This window comes from Urtica dioica, chromosome 11 (assembly GCF_054948205.1).
Source record: "Urtica dioica subsp. dioica isolate 48M chromosome 11, U.dioica_male_clone48M_v1_H2, whole genome shotgun sequence".
Taxonomy (NCBI): Eukaryota; Viridiplantae; Streptophyta; class Magnoliopsida; order Rosales; family Urticaceae; genus Urtica; species Urtica dioica.
The window spans coordinates 17,055,292-17,078,153 of record NC_142766.1 but is presented as its reverse complement, the minus strand read 5'-3'; the positions used below and the strand labels follow the sequence as shown (position 1 = coordinate 17,078,153).

The window sequence follows — 22,862 nt, the reverse complement described above, 5'->3', positions numbered from 1 at the left end:
TAATCCCAATTTTATTCGAATAACATTCATCACAGAAGTAAATCAAATCAATCTTTCTTACTAAAACTATTTTAAAATATATCACATAACTTGTATTTTGATTATCATGGGATTGGGATTTGTAGTTGTTTGTCTATTTATTCGTACATCGTTAGTATGGTTTGTTTTGTTGGGTGAAAAAAAGGCTAAAAAGTAAATTAAGAAGAACTTATCTACACGTGACACAATTTATTTATTTATGTATTATTGGTGCGAGCGAGACGCATTATTTAGAAAAAACATATCACGGTCTTTGCTTTTTTTTTTTTTTTTTTTTGTAAGCTCTTATCTTAATTATACACCATCCACATTCCAACTTAATGAATCAGCAATAAAAGAAATCACATGAAACATCAAACTATTTTCATTTGAAAGCTATAGGCTGATTAAATAAAACTGGGACCACATAACAGCTTTAATAACACCCCACCGAAACATCTGATTCTAATAAAAGTTCACATTTACATACATTGTAACTAATCAAATTGGTCAACTGTATAATCTTTCACTTGTAGACTTGTAGTAGACGAAGAAAAGAATAGCACAAAGGAACGAATGATATGGTTATAAATTGAATATTCCAAGAAAAAATGACCTTATTATTTTAAATAATAGAAGAGAAAACACAAAAAACACATTATTGTGGATATCGATGGCAATCGTGGCGTCGTATTTGGGGAGTGAGTGAGTGCGTGTGAGTGTGAAGGAAGTTGGGTTTTGGCATTTTGCTTAGTGTCGTTTTCTGTCTTCTTCGGGCCCTCTTATCAAACATGTTATGGCCGATAATCTCTCTTGCCCTTCCATACCATACTATTCCATACTTCCATTTTCTTGATGCCGTTTTATTTTTCTTTGCGCATATAAAATTAAAATCTTTTTCGAGCCATTATTTTGCAACCAATTGCCAGAACCATCCAATTTGACAAATGAATACTTGCTAACGCCTTCTGGGGGGATATTCCTACCTGTAATTATTCAATTTAATTGAAACCACGTGTGTTTTTGTTTTTAGGTATTCACTGATACATTTGTCATCTATTACAAAGAAAGTACTAGAATGAATACTATTTTAACTAAAAATAAATTTATAGTGTTACAAAGTTATTTAATTTAAAATTTTGAATTTTTGTATTTGATTTTTGGAAAATATTATATATATTCTTCGAGTTTTATCGTGTTGCATACTTTATATCATCAATTTATTGTGTATTACTTATGTGTTTTTAACAAATTAGTTATGATACAAATCTATTTTATATATTGAGTACTTTTTATAATTTTTGGCTTGCATTGTTTTTCCAAAATTCTATGTCTATTATGGGTTATTTGAATATTAAAAAAAACCTAAAAAAAAAAACAACAACAACAACATTAATAGACTCAAACTTGTTTGGAGCAAGTGGTAATGCTACTTCTTCTCTTACACGAAAAACGTGGGGATTGAATCCCATTCTGGAGTATGTTTATGTGGTAGCATATTAAATTCGTATATTTGATTGGTCTCACGTATTTTTGTATATATCAGTTCTTGCTCTTGTATCATTGACTAATAAAGTCCTCCCTAAAAAAAACATTTATAAACAACTACAAAGTCATCATCGTCGAAGAAGACGAAGGTGCCTTCACTAGAGCAGGTTCGGGCGTCACACATACGAATAAAGCATGAGGTTTCTTGACACAAGGCATTGTGAAAGGACCCCCGTAGGTCGAGTCATCTATGTCACCACTCGTGAATTCGTCATCGCTCGGCTCTTGACCTTCCAGGATGACATCTTCAAAGGACAATTCCAAATTGTCGCGTCCCGATTGATCAATTGTAGCTCTACGCTAACGATATCTCTCTCTCTCTCTCTCTCTCTCTCTCTCTCTCTCTCTCTCTCTCTCTCTCTCTCTCTCTCTCTCTCTCTCTCTCTCTCTCTCTCTCCGTATTTGTGAATTTTGACTTAGAATAAAATATATTATAGTCTTATGACATTTAGATATTTTATTGATTAGTTAACAACCCTAGATAGTCAATGTCATTAGATGACCTCCCTCACCACAAAACTTGGCATCCCCTGCTCTTCGACGTCATCAAAATTCTGACGATTTTGTTTTTTTGTATCGCGCCTTTGACGCCGATGCCAGCCCGTTCAGGTCTACGATCAAGTCTGTTAGTGGACACCATTCTTTAACGAGTAATCATGCTGTCGCCGAGATGGCATAGGTGGTGGATGAATATGACGAGTAAGAGAATGACGAATGCGGACGCGTTGCATGAGACAACAACCAGTTTTCTTTTGTTGGGACTGAAATCTTGGGAGCCCAAATTTGTGAACCTTTTTCACTTACTCCCAATGGTTTGAAAGCTTCAAAATCGAATGTTGAATTACTAGTCTTATGACCTGTAATAATAAACTCACGCTGCTCAAGTTATCACAAATCTTACATCTTGCGACGAGTATATAACCCCATTATTTGTCTTCATCTCTATCCCTGCCATTTCCATTAGCGTTATAGTTAACTATTACTAAAACTTATCAATTTGTGAGCGACCAAGTGTTCGAGTGTACTCTATGTTTGTTGGCCTAAATAAGTACAACTATAACTTCCATGTTAAGACGTACCTTGTTAAATTTGCATAGCAAATAACTTGGTTTAAGTATTGTAACGAACACTCTCTTACATTTAAACAACGATAATATAATGAGTAGTGATGTGGTATGTAAGTTATTTTTATTTTATTATTTTCCTAAACTATGAAACCCTATGTCTATCTACGAAAATCTATTATAAAATTGAAGTATGCAAATTGTTCAAGTCTCACGTGGGATTTTTTTTTTTTTTTTTTTTTTTTTGCGGTTTAATATTATGTTTAGAAAAATAATTGTTTAAAAATAACTTACACACCACATCACTACTCATTATATTATCGTTGTTAAATGTACGAGGTTGTTCTTTAATAATTGTTCATGCGGTTTAATATTATGTCTACCTATAAATTGAAGTATGCAAATTTAATATTATTTTTTATTTGCAAAATAAATTGTTTCCTTCCATGTGTTATAGAAAGTAATGATATAATTAAATTAAATGAAGAATCTACAATGATTTAAATAAAATTTCAAGCTTTTAAATTAGTTAAGCGTTCATTTCATCACTATTCACGTTTCTCTTCATCTTTTTATTTTCCTCGCTATAAAATCTATGATATATGGGAAATGTAGAATTCTACATATTTGTTAATTAAATTAGGTTTTTAGTAGTTTATTTATGCTAATATGGTAAACATACTCTGCGTAAAATTTGTGCGCATTGCATAGTGTTCATTATCAAAATTAAATATTTTAACTATTATGATTTGTTTGTGGACGAGCACAATATTTGTTATCTATCAAAATCAACAAAATAAACATTTACAAACGGATGAAGTTGAAATTGGGAGTAAAATTTCAATTATTTTTATAATTGAAAGAAAAATAAAGAGTGAATTTTCAAAATTAACTAATTGCTAAAAACCTGTTATATTAGTTAATTTTTTTTATTGTTTATTTATGATTAATTGCCAATTATTGTATTAACATTCTTAATGCGCTTTGGGCTCGTTAGTGGAAAAGGCATAAAATCTCAATTAATAGGAATCGGTAAATTATTCCTTTGAGAAAAAGAAAAGAGAAAACACAAACTGCATTGCATTGGAAACGTCATACTGTCATAGCAATAATAATAATTTTCAGAAAAAACAATAATAATAAAATATGCAATAATAAGGATCCAAAGAAGAGTGAGAGAGGGGTTTATCTAAGGTTTCAGCTTTACATGTTCTATTTCTGTCTGTCTCTCTCTATTTCTTTCTCTCTCTACTGTCCCACTTCACACACCTCTTCTTCTAAAAATGCACTCGGCTGTACCCACATTCACTCGACTCTCTTGAATCCGAAACCCAAAGCCCGAATCCGAACCAAACTCCGAGCCAACCATGACGGTCAAATCTCAATCGCAGATTCGCCGCCGCTCCACCTGTCACCGTCACCCTGCCACTCCGGTCACCGGATTCTGCGCCTCCTGCCTCCGCGAACGCCTCGCCGGCATCGAAGCCGCCGCCGCCGCCGCATCAGGTGCAGCAGGAGTCTCCGCCGGAAATAAATCCCCTTCCCGCGAGCTCCGACGAAGCAAGTCCTGCTCGGAGGAGAACCCCGGCGGCGGCGGAGACGAGTCCCACCGCCGGAAATCGTGCGACGTGCTTCCCCGGGGCGGCGGAAGCTCACTGTGGAACCTGTTCAACCGCGACGACGAGGGTAAGGGAACGCCGAGGAAGTTGGAGGCCGAGATCGGAAACTTAGGGTTTGATCTCAAGGAAGAAGAAGAAGAGTCAAGGGTTAGGGTTGAAGCAGAGACGAAGACGATGAAGGAGTTGATAGATCTCGAGTGGGCCAGGAAGAAAAGCGGAGGCGGCGGTGGCACGGGGAGAGATTTACGGGAAATCGCGGGGACATTTTGGGTAAAAGCCTCTGGTCTGAGCAAGAAGCTGGTGAAATGGAGGCGAAAACCTAAGTCCAAGAAGAAAGAGGGGGAGGAAGAGAACAACGACGACGAGGAGAACTACGACGGCGTTTCACGGCGGGAGACTCAGTCGGAGGTCGGAGAGTACGGATTCGGCGGCGGCCGGAGATCCTGCGATGCGGATCCGAGACGAATGTCGGTGGACGAGTGCCGGCGATTCTCGTTCGACGAGCCAAGGGCGAGCTGGGACGGCTGTTGGATCGGAAGGACGACGACGGCGGCGCGGGTTCCGCCGATGGTGGCGGTGGTGGAAGACGGCGGCGGAGACTCGAGCAGCCCCGGCGGGAGCGAGCAGACGAGGGACTACTATTGCCGCGGCCGCCGGAGCTTCGAGTGCGGAAACTCCGACGCCAAGGTCTCCCCGGCCACCACCGACCTCTTCTACGGCGCCAAGCTCCTCCTCGCCGCCGACGCCGACGCCGCCGCCGCAAAGAAGAAGACCGCTCCGCCACTGCCGATTCAGGGGTGGGGAAAGATGTGGAGCATCTGGGGCAGCGGAGGAGGGAAGGGAAAGGAATGTCCGGTGAGCCAGAAGCTCATCCGGAGCTACAGCGTGAGCTGCCGGAACGATGCCGGCGCCGGAAATGGCACCACCGGAGGTTTGAGGAGCAGAGAGGATTTGGTGCTGCAGAGGAACCGGAGCGTGCGGTACTCGCCGGCTCCGGCCAATGCCGACGCTGGCCTTTTGAGGTTTTACTTGACGCCGCTGAGGAGCCACGGCCATGGCCGGAGGGCCGGTCAGAGCCGGAGAAAGAATGTTTTGTAATATTACTTTGGTTTTTTTTTTTTACATGGTCGTAGACTAGTATTAGTATTTTTACCACGCTCTGTAAAGGCATAAAAAAGAAAAAAAAAAAAGAGTATTGTTGTAGAACTTAATGTTGTTTATCAAAAGCATAATTGTATCTTTCAGTCCATTCCATTCCCGGTTCCATGGTGTTCATGCTCAATATAGAAACAACGAGACATTCTGTTTTCATTATCAATATAGAGAAAAGGACCGTTTGTTGCTCAGCCGGTAAGGCTTTTAAAAGGAAATCACTCGATGGTACAATCTGCGCGCGCCCATAATAAAGGTGGTTTTGTTGGTTGCGACACATCCACTTCTCGTGAATTCTTTCATGATTTTCACTTGACATGCGTGTTTGCTTAACTATCTATCTACCCGACTTTTAACATTTTAAAAAATTATTTCCAAACTTTAAAAAAATGAAAGCTTTATTTCGGGTACTTGCTCGAGCTCTCGCATTTGCATTTTTCCCTGTATGATTCCAATCAAATCTATCTTTGTTTTTCAAAAAGTATGTACTAGGTTTTGCAGCAACAAAAAAAAAAAAAAAAAAGTTCACTTCTTTTTGGTCTACACCACAGCAACCAAAAAGGTGGAAAAAGGACTCTCTTGCTTCTTCACTTTCTTTTGAAAATAAACACCTCACAAAACTCACTCCAGCATTGTCTTGTACATGTAGACTGGTGCTCGAAAGTCAACCACTTGCTAAATTAAGAGAAGTTCAAAACTTGGCTGTTGCAGTATTTATGAGCTTATTTCTTAAAATAATAAAAAATTACCAAAACCATTATCTATTCAACATCAAAGCCCTTGTTGTGAAGCTCAGTGAGGACCTCATTCTTCATCCTGATCCAGAGCTTGTTAGCCTCGCCTTGGAACTTCTGCTCGTGCATCTCCTTCTGGAAGCTTGACCCGTCTCTGTCGAACACGACGTAGCCTTTGGGATCCACGGTGGTGCCGATCATGCCTCCATTGGCGATGAACTCGTCCATGGCTTCCTTGTCTCCAGGGTAAGGATATTCCTTGCGCTCGTACAGATGAGCAAGCTCTTTCTCCTCCTTGGGTATCGGCTTCAGAGTCCACCACCCCAGCGGAGAGGTCTCGTTGAACCACCAACACGCGCCGCCAAGCGCGTACGTAATCATCAGTCCCCTCGCCATCGGCTTCAGGAACCGGAAGTCCTTCTTCCCCAATCCGTATTTCGAGAAGAACTTGTCGTATTCTACGGATTTGAGCCACTCGATTCCTGGGGGAGTGAAAGTGACTCTGGTATTTAGTCGAACACTTGGTGGGCAAGCAGGCCAGTCAACCAAACAACGGAAAATATATTTTCATTCTCTTTCATGTTTATTTCTAAGAATTGGTTATTCGGACCGCGAGAATTACCTGTTTTCGGTGGCTGGAATCGCTTGCGTACCATGATTCACGTTCAGCTAGATTAGATACGATCCCAAATTCCAAACGACTAAATCTCGTAAAATTAAAATCTCAGAGAACCGATTAAAAAGAAAGAGTCGATGAAGAGAATCCGGGCTCGATTTCACCCTCCGCAGGACTAGAAGTTTCGATTTCGCCGGACGGAATCAGCCTCGAGACGCGAGGTTTCCGATATTGAGTCCCTTCGTTTCTCTTTTTTTCTTTTTTCTCTTTTTTACCTGAAAGGCTACTTAAGAATTTAGATTGGGGGGTGTGCAATTTAGCCAAGTAGCCATAAAGTTAAAATTGCATATTAGCTGGTTTGTTTAATAATTGTAAATTAATTATTACTAATTATTTTTTTAAGGCAATGCGAGTTGAGATTGAACCCGGTGGTGTGAAATTGCAATTGTTAATATACTCGAACTCAAAGAGAGAAATATGTCTTTTAATTTAAAATCTTGTTCTCTCCCTCTCAGAATAAAAAACTCAAAATCTCTTAGGATTTTCTAAAAAAAGTTGGTTATAAACGAATTGTAATAGAAAAATCCACTAAAAACCCAATTGGAAAAAAATTACACTGATCCGTAGTAGTTCATTACTAGCTATAAATGTGAAAACAATCATATAATCAACGTTTTATACAAATCAATTATGAATTTTAATCTAATTCTTAACATTTGAATACTTGTGATTCATGTAATAATCTGATAATAACTGATTACCTGCAAACAATAATCCACAAGTTATATTCTCTTATTACTGAAAAGGAAAGATGTAGCTTATATATTAATACAACAATCGAAATTTTTCGTTCTGATAATGTCCGAAAGTCTGCGCCGTCGGAATCGATTCTTCCATTACCGTCCGTTATCCAGGTTTATTTGTGGTTAACTTTTATCTTTTTCATCTAAAAATTTACAACGGCTATATATTATATATAAAATAGCCACGCGAAACATTTGAATTCAAAGTTTGCAATTCCATGATAGTTTGCAAGAGAAATTGCTTAATTTGCCACTAACTTCATAACATTTTTCCACTTTCCACCAAAATGCTAATTTTTCCCAAAATGTCACCATCAATGTCAACAATGTTGACATCTATGTTTGTCTTTCACTATTAGATGTCAACATTGTTGATATAGATGTCGACATTGTTGACATATAGGTGGCATCTTGAGAAAAATTAGCGTTTTGGTGGAAAGTGGGAAAATGTTATAAAATTAGTGGCAAATTAGACAATTTCTCTAGTTTGCAATTATCTACCACGGGTTATTTTGAAATTTCTTTGTAATCTAAACATTTGTCATTTATCGGTAGTTTTTTTATATAAAAAATATAATAAAAAACTAAAATAAAAAAGGCTATGATTGATATCAATAGTTCTCAATTAATTGTTATGTTATAAATTCGGTTAGTTCATAAATAAAAAAAAATAAAAAAATAAAAAAAAAAACCTTAACTATGGTGCAATTTTATTTTAGGTAGCGTAGTTGTTTAATCATATACCCCAAATTCTTAGTTACACACCCCTTAATTCAAATTCTCCGGCGGAATCCACCCGACTCCCCACCTCTCGTAGTCGCCGCCGCCACCGGAATCGAGCTCAAATAATTCCCCAGCGACAGCGCCGAGAACAGACTGTGGAAATCCCGAGCTCCACCGCCGCAGTGATCGAGATCGCGAGACCGATTCCTATCCTCTGGAGCTTAGTGAGGCCGTTTCGTTTCCCCGTGGCCCTCCTCGCCGCCGGGATCTCGAAGCCGGCGAGGACGACGAGAGTTCCCGTCTGGCTGTGCACGGCGGCGAACATGATCCCCGGCGCCCACACCGGAAGGAGTTTCCGTCACCGCGGCTTTATCCAAGAACCTGTGCGTGTGTTCATAACCATAATCGTGTGAGTGTTGTGTTATTCATATCTGTAGCTATCAACAATCAATATATATTGTACATCGAATTACGTCCTGACAAAAAAAAAAAACACAAATTACAAAGATAAAGGTCACAATATTGGAAGAAATTCTACAGACGTGATTCTTAGATTTGTACTACTAAGCGAAGATACTGAAAATGTTAATTACTGGCCATTAGTTGCCCATGCCAGACATTACAGAATTAGATTTAATTACAACCTGACAAAAAAAAAAAAAAAACACAAATACAAAGATATATAAAGGTCACAATATTGGAAGAAATTTTACAGATGTGATTCGTTTTTAATATTAGTTACTAAGTACTAACCATTAGTTGCTCATGCCAGAAATTACAAAGTAAGATTTAATTTGTTGAAATATAAAAAGTAATAGGGTATTATTTTGTGATTTAATTTGTTGGAAGATTTGAAATTCACGATTCGGATTCTAATGGTATGTAAAGCTACCTAAAGTAGACAGTGTGATGGCGTCAACTGTCTCGTACTGCAAAGCCTTATCCGCAGGAACTCAAAGACGACATTTCTTCACGCATTTGAGTTTCCTTGGATTTTGAGTTCACTCACTGTCTTTCAAGGAAATGCGAAATGTTTTTCTTTTTAACTGTAGTCTTTGCGCTTTGCCTATTCAAGTCCAGGATGCTTTGGCGATTCAACCAAAAGACGTAGATGGTCATGTAGTACGCCAATCTCTCGCAACATTCATTTCCTACACCATGGCAACCAAGGAAAAAGAGTAAATAAATTAATTAGTTCTAAATCGCTGGTCCTTGCTTTTGAAATCACGCACCTCGCCGGATTTCCTTTGATGTCCGAAAACGGCTCCGCCGCCGAATGTCGGAGAAAATACACTATATATAAATAAATTAAATTAAAATTGTAAAATACGTATATGTGTATACATGTATATACTTTTAGTATATTTACAACATTATTTCCGTTCGGTTTTTCATCGACATGTCGGTTTTCCATCGAAAATGGCATTTCATTTGCTCATTTCCACATTTTTTTTCGTTCGATTTTCTATCGGCGTGTCGATTTTTCGTAAATCGGGAGTCTCAAAACGGTATCGAAAATGGCATTTCGAACCTTGGGTAGAACCACGAAAATTTTATTCATAATAATCGTTTGTGGCGGAAGAAAACCGTAGTTACATAGAATAAATGAAAATAAAAAAGAAAAAGAAGATCGTAAGAACATAGATTACATAAAAAATTTTATTATATCTATACCTCGTACAATCTTTTACAAGTAAAGATAGCAAGAGGAAGATCAAAACGGGCAATGAAGACACATTGATTTACGGAATGACCAAACTTGCTAAGTGCATCCGCCACCGTATTTTCCTCACGAAATGCATGAACAAATTCAATCCCATGTAAGGCGTCATATAAAAATTTACAATAAGAATTTTGGAATCGCTTTCAATAACCTTAATATCCTTCCTCAAGTCTCTCATGTTGAGGATGCTAAAAATCAAGCATTCAAGCTCGGCAGCCAGGCTAGAATCAACTAAAACTTTGCCAGCAAAAGCAAAACTCTTAATACATTCACCTTTAGAGCTTTTTACAACACCACCAATAGAGCCGTGACCATTCTTAAAAGAACCATCAATGTTCCGTTTAAGACCAGTATCTGGAGCTTTCCAGTTCAACCATACACCATGTTTATTATCAAAACCAAGGTTAGCAAAATCACTACTGCTCGAGTGAAGGAGAGAAACAACACTAGAGGTACTATTTTTAATCTTCAATATGTTCATATCTCTATCCTCGTAAAGATTTTTGCATCTACTCTTTCAAATTTCTCAAAAAATATAATAACAGGCATGTTAAATTTTAAATTGAACCATACATTTCTGAACATTGTCATTGATTTTTTTTAAAAGACGAGAGATTGTCAATTCTTTCTAAAAATGTCTCAACTCCCCATGAAAAATATTCCAGATGCGCTTAGTCACGTCGTTGAAGAAGAAAAGATGTGAAAACGTCTCTCCCTTCGTAATGGAGCAACATAAGCACTTAAAAGCAGTATGAATCCACAGGTTGTCATCATTAAGGTATTCCCAAGCCATTTTAGCAATAAGAGACTCAGCCATATGCTCATTACTTATGATGTTAAGACCTGCAAGAGATACAGGGTGGAAAATTTTCTTCCAAGCAACCCAGTGATGTCGAGAAATGCCTTTATTATTCCAACGGAAATTAACATATATTTGATCCAGTCTATGAAGAGCAGTTTTCGGAACAAGGATATTTTACCTCCAGAAGTTAAATATTTGGTTTTCCACCTGACCAAACGAGTTTTAACTTTTTCACCAACTCGCCAAAATACTCAGCACGCCATTTTCCTTTGAACAAAGGAACGCCCAAGTATTTGATTGGAAGAGAAGAACATTTGAATCTCATAATTATGTTAATATTCTGAACAAAAGTAGAAGCACCACTTCATTTCCAGCTGGGGATGAAAGAGCTTTTATCTGTGTTCATTAGTTGACCAGACACAGCTTCATATTCTCCAAATAATCTTCTAGAGAGTTATAAGAGTCCTTTTACTGCCATGATTGAATATAAGCGCATATCATCAGTGAACATAAGATGACTTACAGCGATTGTGGACCCCGAAACATGAAATCGTTTGCGCAAACCAGAGTTAAACGCATGATTGATCCTTCTACTCAAAGCATCCTGTACAATCACAAAGAGACTAGGGGAAAAAGGATCACCCTGTCTAAGACCACGAGAGGCCTTGAAATAGTCTGATTGAATACCATTAATTTGAATAGAATATCAATTGTTGCTAAGAGATCTAAAGACCAAATCCACAATTTTTTTTAGAAAATCCATGCTTTCTCGAAGTACGAATAAGAAAGATCAATTCTACTCTATCATATGCTTTGGACATGTCAACTTTAGTAATAATATTACCCCCATGGACTTTAGCATCAATGTATTGAATGAGCTTATGAGCTAGAGCAATATTCTCTTGAATAGCTCTCCCTTTGATGAAACCAGATTGTTCAAGGCCAATTATCGGAGCAAGAATGGTGGAGAGCCTAGAGTTAATAATACCTGTTATAATCTTGTGAAGGAAGTTGCATAAGCTAATAGCCCTCAGATTGGCAAAGGTGGTAGGGTGAGAAATTTTTGGAATCGTGACCAAGATAGTGGAAGAGATCATTTTAGGAATAGTAGCACCTGTAAAGAAATCATGGATTGCAAGAACAAGCTCTTTATGAATAATATCCCAGCAACACAAGAAAAAGTGACCCGAATATCCATCACAACCAGGGGCACTATCTGCATTTAGCTTCTTAATAGCAATCATGTATTTCTTGTTTAGATGGCAAACCTTTAAGAACACAATTATGACTCGGAGTAATAGAAAGACTAATAATATCCAAGAAATTATAAGGATTCTGGAAAGTAGAGGCGGTAAATAATTGAGAAAAGCAATCAATTGTAGCAGAGTTAATCAGACACTTATCTGATGTTAATGTACCATCAGAGAGCTTTAGCTGAAAGCATGTCGTTCCCTTAAAGTAGAATAAGAACATTCTTAGCTTCACAAGGTTGAGCATAAATCAAATCATTCCATCCAAACCGAAGGGAAGCTTCCAGATTCTCCACTTTAGTTTTAGCTTCCTCTGGGGCTTTAATAACATTACCAAAGTGATTCCAGTTAAACTTCTTTAAAATATTAGACAGATTATGAAGATTCTTCGTAAAATGACTCAGAGGAGAGGTGTTGTGATAAAAAGCTTTCCAATTATCCTTGACAAGAGGAATAAAATCAGCACTTGTAGTCCACATTTTACAAAATTTGAAAGACGACTTAACCGGAACAAATGTTTTAGCAGAAATGACCAACGGAGAATGATCGCTAAGAGATCTAGTAAAATGTTTAACATAAATAACCTGGAAGAAGCTTTGCATATATATCACTGTTAACAAGAACTCTATCAAGACGAGCCCAAGTCGGTTGAATTCAATGATTTTAGCTCGACATTTGAAAGTCTAGAGTGATTGTTGAAGCATGTATTAGAAAAATGAGTACCTTAAACCTATTCTAGATCCGAAGGTGGTAGATATTCCATATACTATTCTAGATCCGACCATCATGGAGAAATGTCATATGATCTTGTCTTGTCATGCGACACTTAGCGGATCATATCCAAGTCGAGAGGTAGAGATAGTTGATCATGTAAGATGTCATCCCATGTAACTTCCGTTGTGATCAAATCATCCCCGACTCTCAAATTTATGTCCAATGGTTGTGGTGTCGAAATCGGCCGAAAACAAAAATGGTCATGGAATCCAAGAATCCATAGTAGGTCTAATTTGGTACATGTTGCCCATCTTTTAGTGAAATCCTTTCTCCATGATACTTCTTGCCCAAAACATTCTTCTCGAGAACATAGTCAACTAAATGTGTGGGAGCCTCGAGGCAGGCGGATATGATAGAAAAAAAAAACTTGCCCTTAAGATGCACTTATCAAGTTTAACACAACATTATTAGTTCTCACATTAATGGCTCTAAGTGTGTGATTGCATGGTAATGGTAGTATATTTTCTAAAGCATTTCTCCAACTATAAAATGTAGAGCTACTTTTTATAATTAAGAAGAGAAGGTTACGTTCTCAACGCACAATATACTATAATTGCATCTGCATGCATTACATCATTAATGTTATTTTAGATCAGTTAATCCAATATTAAACTAACATAAGGGGACACTACCATTTATTTTATATTATTTAGAGGAGAACTAATGAGATGCATATATAGCTCATAAATAGCTAAGAACCCAATAAAACAACCTAAGTGTAATCATGAATACATGAACCAAGCTGAATTAGTGGCGGGGTTGTGTTTCGTTGTCAATGTTACATCATTGACCAAATTAAAAATTGGAGCTAATATTATCAACCGCAAGCTTCAATGACTATCATGTTGTTTTGGCTTCCTTTCACTGATCAGATCGTGTGTACTTTACGGTTTTACCAAACCCTAATCCCTTTCAAAAGTCTAGCCGGCTCATACATAGGCCAAATGATAAATGATAAATTAAGTTAGAGTATATCTATCATGGATCAACCTCAACAATATGTTGTTATTCTATTGCTTAATTTCGAAAAGTATAACTACTTTGTGTGATATACAAGGGAGAAAAAAAAAACACATAAAACACCATTTTTCTTAGTTGGCCAGCTTAAGCATGCTTATTCACCAACCATGGCAAAAACGACATGGCAACTAAGAGTCGCATTTGTGTCATGAAGAATGATCATAGTTGTGTATATAAGTTGGCTTTGATCCAACATTGATTTTCAGTGCAAGCAAATTGAGAACTACAAAAGATATAATTACTTGGTCTAGTCGAAGATACAAATAATTAATATATTCTCGTGAAAATCGGAGAGAGAAAAAAAAATGGAGATTTCACCATGGGTTCGTGCACTGATATTGATGGTCTGTTTGTTTCCAGCTTCAGTTGAATGCATGGTTCGACATTATAAGTTCAATGTGAGTATTGTTTTTGGTGAACTTTATTACAAAGACTATTTAATTCAAGTTTCTTTCAATCTTTCTTCTCTTTCTTGCCTTTTCCTTTTTTTGGGGCCCTTTTAAATTCTCTTCAAAAGTTTGAAAATCTTTATTTAGCATTTTTTTACAATGTAACAACCATTATTAATGATATATCACCATGTATTTGCTAGAGTAACTCAATTCTGTGGATTAAATTTGTATAGGTGGTGTTGAAAAACACAACAAAATTATGCTCAAGTAAGTCTATTGTGACTGTAAACGGAAAGTCCCCTGGTCCCACCATTTACGCGAGAGAAGACGACACCGTTTTGGTCAAAGTCGTCAACCATGTCCAATACAATCTAAGCATTCACTGGTATAAATCTATATTTCGTGTCTAAATATATAAGGGGAATGTTTAGGGACAATTCCAAAATTATGATTTTTTTATTACCAAAATCTATTAATTACTTCTAATTCAAAAACACTATGAAATACAGTTATTTATTGACAAATTGACCAATAAATAATCATAGTTTTAGAATTTAAAAGAAATAAATAGATTTTAGTTTAAAAAAAAAAAAACTTTAAATTGTCATATAATTTTAGTATTCTCCCAAATATCAATGATTCTCCACTCATTTTTTCGGAAAAATTACATAACTTACCCATAACTTACCCAAAACGTGTCTCACTTTTCATATCTTATTAATGTTTTCAAAATACTGCGGCGGTAATCGTTTCTTTTTTCTCCAGAGAAAAATACCCTTATATTCTCTATATGATCAACAGTTATTGAAATTTGGTCAACAACTATTGAAATCTGGTTAACAATTTTTGAAATTTGATTAAATTTTTTTGAAATCCTTTTAACATTTATTGAAATCTGGTTAACAGTAATTGAAATTTGGTTAAAAATATTGGTATATTAAAATCTGGTTAATATCTATTGAAATTTGGTCAACAGTTATTTAAAGGTAAAATGGACACTAAATATTAAACGTTTAACAACTAATATTAAAAAAAAAATTACGAAAAACGACTATCGAAGGCTATTTCCACTCATTTCTTTTTCTAACCGTCTTGTTTGTTTGGAACGGAATGGGATGGGAAGGCATGGGATTAGGCAGCTGAGAACGGGTTGGGCCGATGGGCCTGCATATATCACCCAATGCCCGATTCAGTCGGGTCAAAGCTACGTGTACAACTTCACATTGACCGGACAAAGAGGGACTCTCTGGTGGCACGCCCACATCCTCTGGCTCAGGGCCACAGTTCACGGCCCAATTGTCATTCTGCCTAAGCGTGGCGTTCCCTATCCATTTCCCAAGCCCCACAAGGAAAAAGTCATTGTTCTAGGTGAGACTCAGCTTTGACAATATATATTAAACCAACAACATAAAAAGTAAAAATTACTGAAATAGTATTTTAAAAGTGTTTCATTTTTTAAAATAGCGCATGGGTGTTTTTAAATCTTTTTTTAAGAATAATGTTTGTTCAAAGTTATTGAATGTCAAAAAAAAAAAAAAAAACAACAACAACAACAAGGTTTAAAAACATTATGTAAATATTAAAAAAAAAACTGATTGTTTGTAACATGATAAAAACTATTTCATGATAATAAGTTTAGACATACTAATTATGTATGGATTGCTTTTTTTTATGTCGATTTAAAAAATTTGTTTGAATTTCTAGAAGGACTGGTTTTCGATTAAAAAAAATTGTTACTCTAATTTTTTGTTAATCATAATTAGCCAAGTTCATCGAGTTTTTACGGGAAAATGTAATTAAATTTCAGCCAAATTTTTTTATTTGTTACTCATATCTAGTAAAATTTCTGGCAAGAAACACTTTGATTTGACATTATTTATTTTTTGTGATGGAATTAACAAAAAATAGTTGCATTGCAGCTGAATGGTGGAAATCGGATGTGGAAGCCGTCATAAACGAGGCTTTGAAATCCGGATTGGCGCCGAATGTCTCGGACGCTCACACCATGAATGGCCTTCCAGGGCCTCTCTCAAGTTGCCCAACTCAAGGTTGGTTACGATAATCTCATCATAGCATAACAACATTCCTAAATCTCAACCGCCGCATGGAGAAATTATTTAAGATTTTAGCCAAAGCTTTATTTAATTGGTCCGCAATAAATTTATGAGAAAAGAGTAAATTAAATTTACTCGTTAATTAATGTACTCTTTAGTTAATTAATTTACTTCGGGCTTAGTTTGCTATTTTTTTAATAAAATAAAACTTGTGCTACTTGTTAAAAGGAAGGTGAACTATTAGGTTATTGGCCTAATTGCCCCATATACTAATCTCAAAAACTCTAATTCTATTTGGTGTATAGGAGGGTTGACACTAAATGTAGAAGCAGGGAAAAGATACATGCTACGCCTAATCAACGCTGCACTCAACGAAGAACTCTTCTTCAAGATTGCCGGCCACAGCCTGACGGTGGTGGAGGTCGATGCCGTCTACACAAAGCCCTTCAAAACCAATGAAGTACTCATCGCCCCTGGCCAAACCACCAACGTCCTCGTCTCCGCCAGAAACCTCGCCGGTGCTTACCGCGTCTCAGTCTCGCCATTCATGGATGCCCCCATCGCCGTCGACAATGCCACTGCCGTCGCCACTCTCCGATACTCTGGCGCCCTAACCTCCTCCCGGACGATCCTCGTCACCCCTCCGCCGCAAAACGCCACGTCACTCGCCGCTGCATTCTCCACCTCCCTACGCAGCCTCAACTCAAAAACCTACCCAGCTAGGGTTCCCACCGGAAAGCCTGACCGAAGTATCCTCTTCGCAGTCGGGCTCGGTGTTAACCCTTGCCGGAGCTGCATCAACGGGAGTCGAGTCGTCGCATCCATCAACAATGTCACGTTTGTTATGCCGACCACCGCGCTTCTTCAGGCTCATTTCTTTAACATGTCTGGGGTTTTCACCGATGATTTTCCTGGAAATCCACCGAGGACGTTTAATTACGCGGCGCCGCCTAATACGACTGGAATTGCGACGACGACGGGGACGAGGCTTTATCGGCTTAAGTACAACTCGACAGTGCAACTTGTGTTGCAAGATACTGGACTTATAACGCCGGAGAATCATCCAATTCACTTGCATGGGTTCAACTTCTTCGTCGTCGGACGCGGTCTAGGTAATTTCAACCCTAAAACTGATCCAAGAAACTTTAACTTGGTCGACCCAGTCGAGAGGAACACCGTTGGCGTGCCTTCCGGTGGTTGGACAGCCATCAGATTCACAGCTGACAATCCAGGTATATATATTTCAATGTATAATTAATAAGTTTCGTATGACTATTCTGTATAATTTTGTCCTATATATCGTTTAGATGTAATAAAGTGATAAACTCGTTTTATTGATATATTGGAAGGTGTTTGGTTCATGCATTGCCATTTGGAAGTGCACACAACGTGGGGATTGAAGATGGCGTTTGTGGTGGACAATGGGAAAGGACCGAATGAGTCTCTTTTACCACCTCCCTCTGATCTTCCCAAGTGTTGATCGAAACTAACATATTTTAATATATTATCTGCATGAGTGTATCAATGTTTTTCTCTGCTTCGTATTTTTTTGTTCATTCATCTTCACTACAAAACACTTGTGCACCATAAGGAAAGAGAGAGAAGTTCTTTTTCGAGCAAGATATGTAAGACGAGGTTGCTCAACTTAGAGTGGAAAAATAAATGAACATCTTTTTTTTTATCCTTTGTATTTTCGGGGTCACAAGGACATTTCGAGCATCCCGATTTACGAAAATAATATGAAAAATGGTAACTGATATACCGTTTTCAAAAGTAGTTTTCCATGGAAAACCAATATGCTGATGATAAAAAATCGAGCATAAATAATGTTGTATAATATATACATACATTTTTCAATTTTTTAAACTTTTAAAATGTTATATGACCTATCGACTTAATATATAGTATGTATAATTGTAATAAGTAGACAAAAAACATATTTTCATTTTAATCCTTTCGGACCCAAAAATTTATAATAACCACAAAATAAGAAAAAGACTTGGATTGACTTAACAATGTTTAACATATTAAATGGGCCGCTATATTTTTTTTTCAATATTGACTTGGATCGCTATTTTCCTAATGGACTATAACTAAAATAGAATAGATATAATAAAAAAAAACCTAAACCAACATAATTAAATCATAGGTCACGTGGTTAGCACTACGAATTTGGATCATGATGTCGCGCGTTTGAATCCATGATTGCCTATTTATTTTGCTTTGTTGCGAACAAGCAAAAAAAATGACAACAAAATATAAAACGACAAAACTAAATGAAAAAAGACAAAAAATCGAAAAACAACGGAAAAAAATATACTTTCATCGGCCGGACACCCAACGGCAGCGGCGTCACCTTCGAAAATCGACGAAAAATCGTCGAAATTTAAAACGTTGGACTTTGAAGTATCATTAAATATGTATAATGTACTATGCTTCGAATTCAATAAATCCACTATTAGGAAACAATATGTTTAGGGATTCTTCCTAAACTTTGACATTCTCAATACTTTAGGACCAAAATCTAATAAGTCAAAATTAATCCAAAAGTATGACTTCCATATATGTGTAAGTACAATAACATCCTTAATGAAATATCCTTTTATTTAAGGGCATTGTAGCGAAATAGCCAAAATGAAACTATGAAATTTGTTTTTAGTCTATGTTTCACAACTTTTAGGGAAATAGCCAACATGATTATGTAGCAATAATTAAGGTCTTATTTACCCTTATTTATTAATAAATTCGTCATTTTCTCTCTCCTATTTTTTTCCTACACTTTTTTTTACATAAAAACTTCAAAAAAACCATATCTATCTCATATGAACTCGAAATTGAGTGATTCCAAATCCTACGGATTTGTGACGCCGAGAGCTTCAAAAATAGATCCATTATGTTTGACAAAAAATAATGTTTAATACCATAGATGTAGAAAAATCTACCTTAAATATGGAAATAACGGAAATTTTTTGAAATTATAAAAAAAAATGGAAATGTAAATATGATGCATTAAACATAATTTTTCATCAAACACATTGGGTCTATTTTTGAAGATCTCGACGCCACGAATTTGTAATATTTGAAATCACTCAATTTCGAGTTCGTATGAGAAAGATACGGATTTTTGAAGTTTTGATGCAAAAAAAATTATTTGAAAAAAAATAGGAGAGAGAAAGTGACGAATTTATTAATAAATAAGGGCAAATCAGACCTTAACTATTACCACGTAAGCCATTTGGCTATATCCCTAAAAATTGTCAAACATAGGCTAGATCCAAAATCACGTGTTTAAAGTGGCCTAGTTAGTTACAAATCTCTTTATTTAATTTTGTCATTTACTTAATGGTCACAAGAGCAAAGTCAGCGATCATTTTTCGTTTGATACATGAATTTTAAAATAAAAAAACTTGGAAAATTTTAAAATCTAAAAAGAAAAAAAAAATTGGTTTGGAAATTCGTTAAAAGATTTATTGACATTTTTCATTTTTATTGACATGAATGCCAATAAATCTTAAAACAATTCTGGAAAATTCTTTGAAGATTTATTGACATCGTTGTCAATAAATAAAAAGGCACAATGTCAATAAACCTTCAAACGAATTTCTAGATTCTTAAAATCATTTTTTTCTTCAGATTTTCCAAATTATTAGGTATATACGAGGCTTTGGAGTTAGCGGAATCGTGAAACACCTTGATATGGACATAAATCGCTCTCTCTCTCTCTCTCTCTCTCTCTCTCTCTCTCTCTCTCTCTCTCTCTCTCTCTTCGCCTCCAAGTCAATTCATCTTCTTCTCCGTCATGACTTCTTCTTCTTCTTCTTCTTCTTCTTCTTCTTCTTCTTCTTCTTCACCAAAAATGACAAAGAAACACTAAAACTCAACCCTAAAGTTAAATCCATGAAAAATAAATCCAAATCATCGCCGATAAATGGAGAGACTCGAAACTAGATTGATTTCGGATGTGTAGTTGTTGATTTCTGTTTGGTTTGCTTGAAATATATATATATATATATATATATATATATATATATATATATATATATATATATTCCAGATTTCCAACAAAAAAAATTGTAATGTCGACAATGTCAATAAATCAGATTGATTATTGACGATCATGTAAATAAACTAGACAACCGAAATATAAAAGAAAAATGATATTTCATTGAGGGTGCCTTTGTACCAACAAATATAAGAAAGTCATTTTTTTTAATTAATTTTGACATATTAGATTTTGGTCCAAAAAATATTGAAGAACTCATAGTTAAGGAATAATCATCCCTCTTTTGTGGCTGGCAGCTTACTTACTGGGCTATGGTGGAGTTGAATTGTGTTGGGTTGGACCTATGCGAATATGATTTTTCCTTTTTATTGTCATTTAAGGAACAATGCTTCTAAACACGAATAATTCTAAATACTGAATGCTTTTAATTGTTTTAAAAATATATATATTTTTCAAATTGTAAACAATTATTTACATTTATTTTTCTTATAAATGAATATGCAAACAGTAAATAAAGTTAAATAAAACTCAAAACCGAAATAGTAAATAAAGTTTTGAAGAATACATAAACATAATAAAAAATTAATATGAAGACACTATTTTCACGGTAATAATTTGAGACACACTACTCTTGCAATTAATTTTTAAAAAATACTATCACATACAATTTTCATATTTCTACAAGTGTGTACACAATACATTCAACGTATAATTTTCTACTATATATAGCATACTATATAATAGTATTACTCTTATATATATATTAGGATCTTAATTGATTAACTATTCAGTAAATCTGGCTATGCCAAGATTTTTTTTTATAGTCATTGATTTTTAATGAGCATGCAGCCTATTTTTAATGAGCATGCAGAGTCCTGTAAAATTCAACGTTAATAGCTTTCAGGTATTTTTTTTATATACTATATAAGAATGAATTGGGATCTTGATTTCTTCTTTGGTTGCACCTTACAAATAAGCAGTAAATATAGGGGAAAATCTTATAGTTAATTAAATTATTTATTTAGACTATAATTACATAGTTACAACTTTAAAAAAAATTGCATATAGTTACTATTAATTTTTTTTTCAATTTTTATTAATAATATTTTACATATATTAATTAATATTGAATATTTTATCAGATGATATTTAAAGACAACAAATATTGTTTTTTGTAGTTGTTGTTAGTCCTTAAATATTTTTGTCATGAATCCGACGAGTTACATTAATGGAGTCTGTTGTATTACAATGAGTTCAATGACCTCTCATATAGTTCTAAGAAATTCGTATTGTTAAGAATGGTGATAAGAGGATTATTTTTTTGTCAAAAAAAACGTGCCATAAGTCTAATTTTGTAATTATTAAGTTTTAATCGAATAATTTAGCTAATTATGAGATGTAGAAAGTAAAATTTCCCTTCCCTTTTGAAAGAAAAAGGATGATAATCGGTTTTTGCTATGAAAGCCTACTATAGTCCAATTCCAATACCCACTTTCATAGCTCAGCCCAAGTATCATAGCTCAGCCCAAGTACTATTGGCCTCTTCCTTATCCGAAAGGACAATCCTTTATTCGTTTAATTTTTTTTTTTTTTTTTTTTTACTCGGGGAAGATATATCATGATTCATATTAATTTATTAGCCTCAAAATCATATTCTACTATGATTACAAGTCCCAATTTCAGAAAGACAGCATGGGAAATGTTATTTTGTCTCCTACAGAACCAGCGGAGAGAGGAGAAAATTATGCGTTATATATAGATCTTATATTTTGATAGACGAGTGATGCTGTTTGTCCCGATTCACGAGTGGGAACGATCCACTCGTGAGTTGACACGTGGCAGTTAGTGGCCACGTGTCAACTCACGAGTGGATCGTTCCCCACTCGTGAATCGGGACAAAAATCATTTTCCTTGACAGATACATATACATCATCCTTATTTCTAAAGGTTCCTCCCTTTTTTTTGGTGAATAACTAACATATAGATCTTCCTTCAATGAATACACAGTACATAGAGTAATAAATATCTCTCTCTCTCTCTCTACATAGAGTAATAAATATCTCTCTCTCTCTCTCTCAATAGCCTGCGTCGTCCACATGAGGTGGTACCACACGTTTACTTGGTGGCCTCAAGAACAAAAAACCCCATTGATGTTTTTTTTTTTATAAAAAGAAATTGTTTGATATTGGGTCACTGTCTGTCACTTTGACTTTTTCGAAAAGAGGAGAAAAAAAGTACCATAAATAAACACTTGAAAGAACAAAAATGGAATCTTTCTTATAACGGAAACAAAATATGAGGGAGATCGGTATTTTTCTCTAATATCTTTGACCTTTTCCTTTTATGGTCCAAATCCGCCAATCTGCTTCGGTTTTACTTTGCCCTTACGAGCCTTTGAGAGGACGAAAATTACACTGTTATTCATTCTTCATTTATTCCACTACAGAAGCAATATATAATCAAGTAAATATGCGTTTGAGTAGATACTGTATTTTAATGCACTCAGCTCTACTATCTTTACATCTGAGACCACATATTTTTATCTTTGTTTGGTTTGATATCTGTAT

General features: G+C 35.7%; 3 protein-coding genes across 3 annotated transcripts; 2 read left to right on the top strand and 1 right to left on the bottom strand.

Moving 5' to 3' along the window:
• The first annotated feature begins 3,800 nt into the window (after window positions 1–3,800).
• On the top strand, window positions 3,801–5,506 carry LOC149381794 (protein OCTOPUS-like). The gene has a single exon (XM_089601910.1). It carries the CDS (start codon window positions 3,998–4,000, stop codon window positions 5,345–5,347), a length of 1,350 nt encoding a protein of 449 aa, XP_089458036.1. The 5' UTR covers window positions 3,801–3,997; the 3' UTR covers window positions 5,348–5,506.
• A 419-nt stretch (window positions 5,507–5,925) lies between these two features.
• Window positions 5,926–7,058, bottom strand: LOC149381793 (homeobox prospero protein). Its single transcript, XM_089629989.1, has 2 exons — window positions 6,758–7,058; window positions 5,926–6,617 (listed from the first exon to the last, which is right to left on the bottom strand). Exons 1-2 carry the CDS (start codon window positions 6,789–6,791, stop codon window positions 6,163–6,165), a joined length of 489 nt encoding a protein of 162 aa, XP_089486115.1. The 5' UTR covers window positions 6,792–7,058; the 3' UTR covers window positions 5,926–6,162.
• A 6,961-nt stretch (window positions 7,059–14,019) lies between these two features.
• On the top strand, window positions 14,020–17,982 carry LOC149381792 (laccase-4-like). Its single transcript, XM_089629824.1, has 6 exons — window positions 14,020–14,244; window positions 14,472–14,623; window positions 15,362–15,606; window positions 16,158–16,286; window positions 16,598–17,524; window positions 17,642–17,982. Exons 1-6 carry the CDS (start codon window positions 14,152–14,154, stop codon window positions 17,770–17,772), a joined length of 1,677 nt encoding a protein of 558 aa, XP_089485950.1. The 5' UTR covers window positions 14,020–14,151; the 3' UTR covers window positions 17,773–17,982.
• The last annotated feature ends 4,880 nt before the right edge of the window (window positions 17,983–22,862 follow it).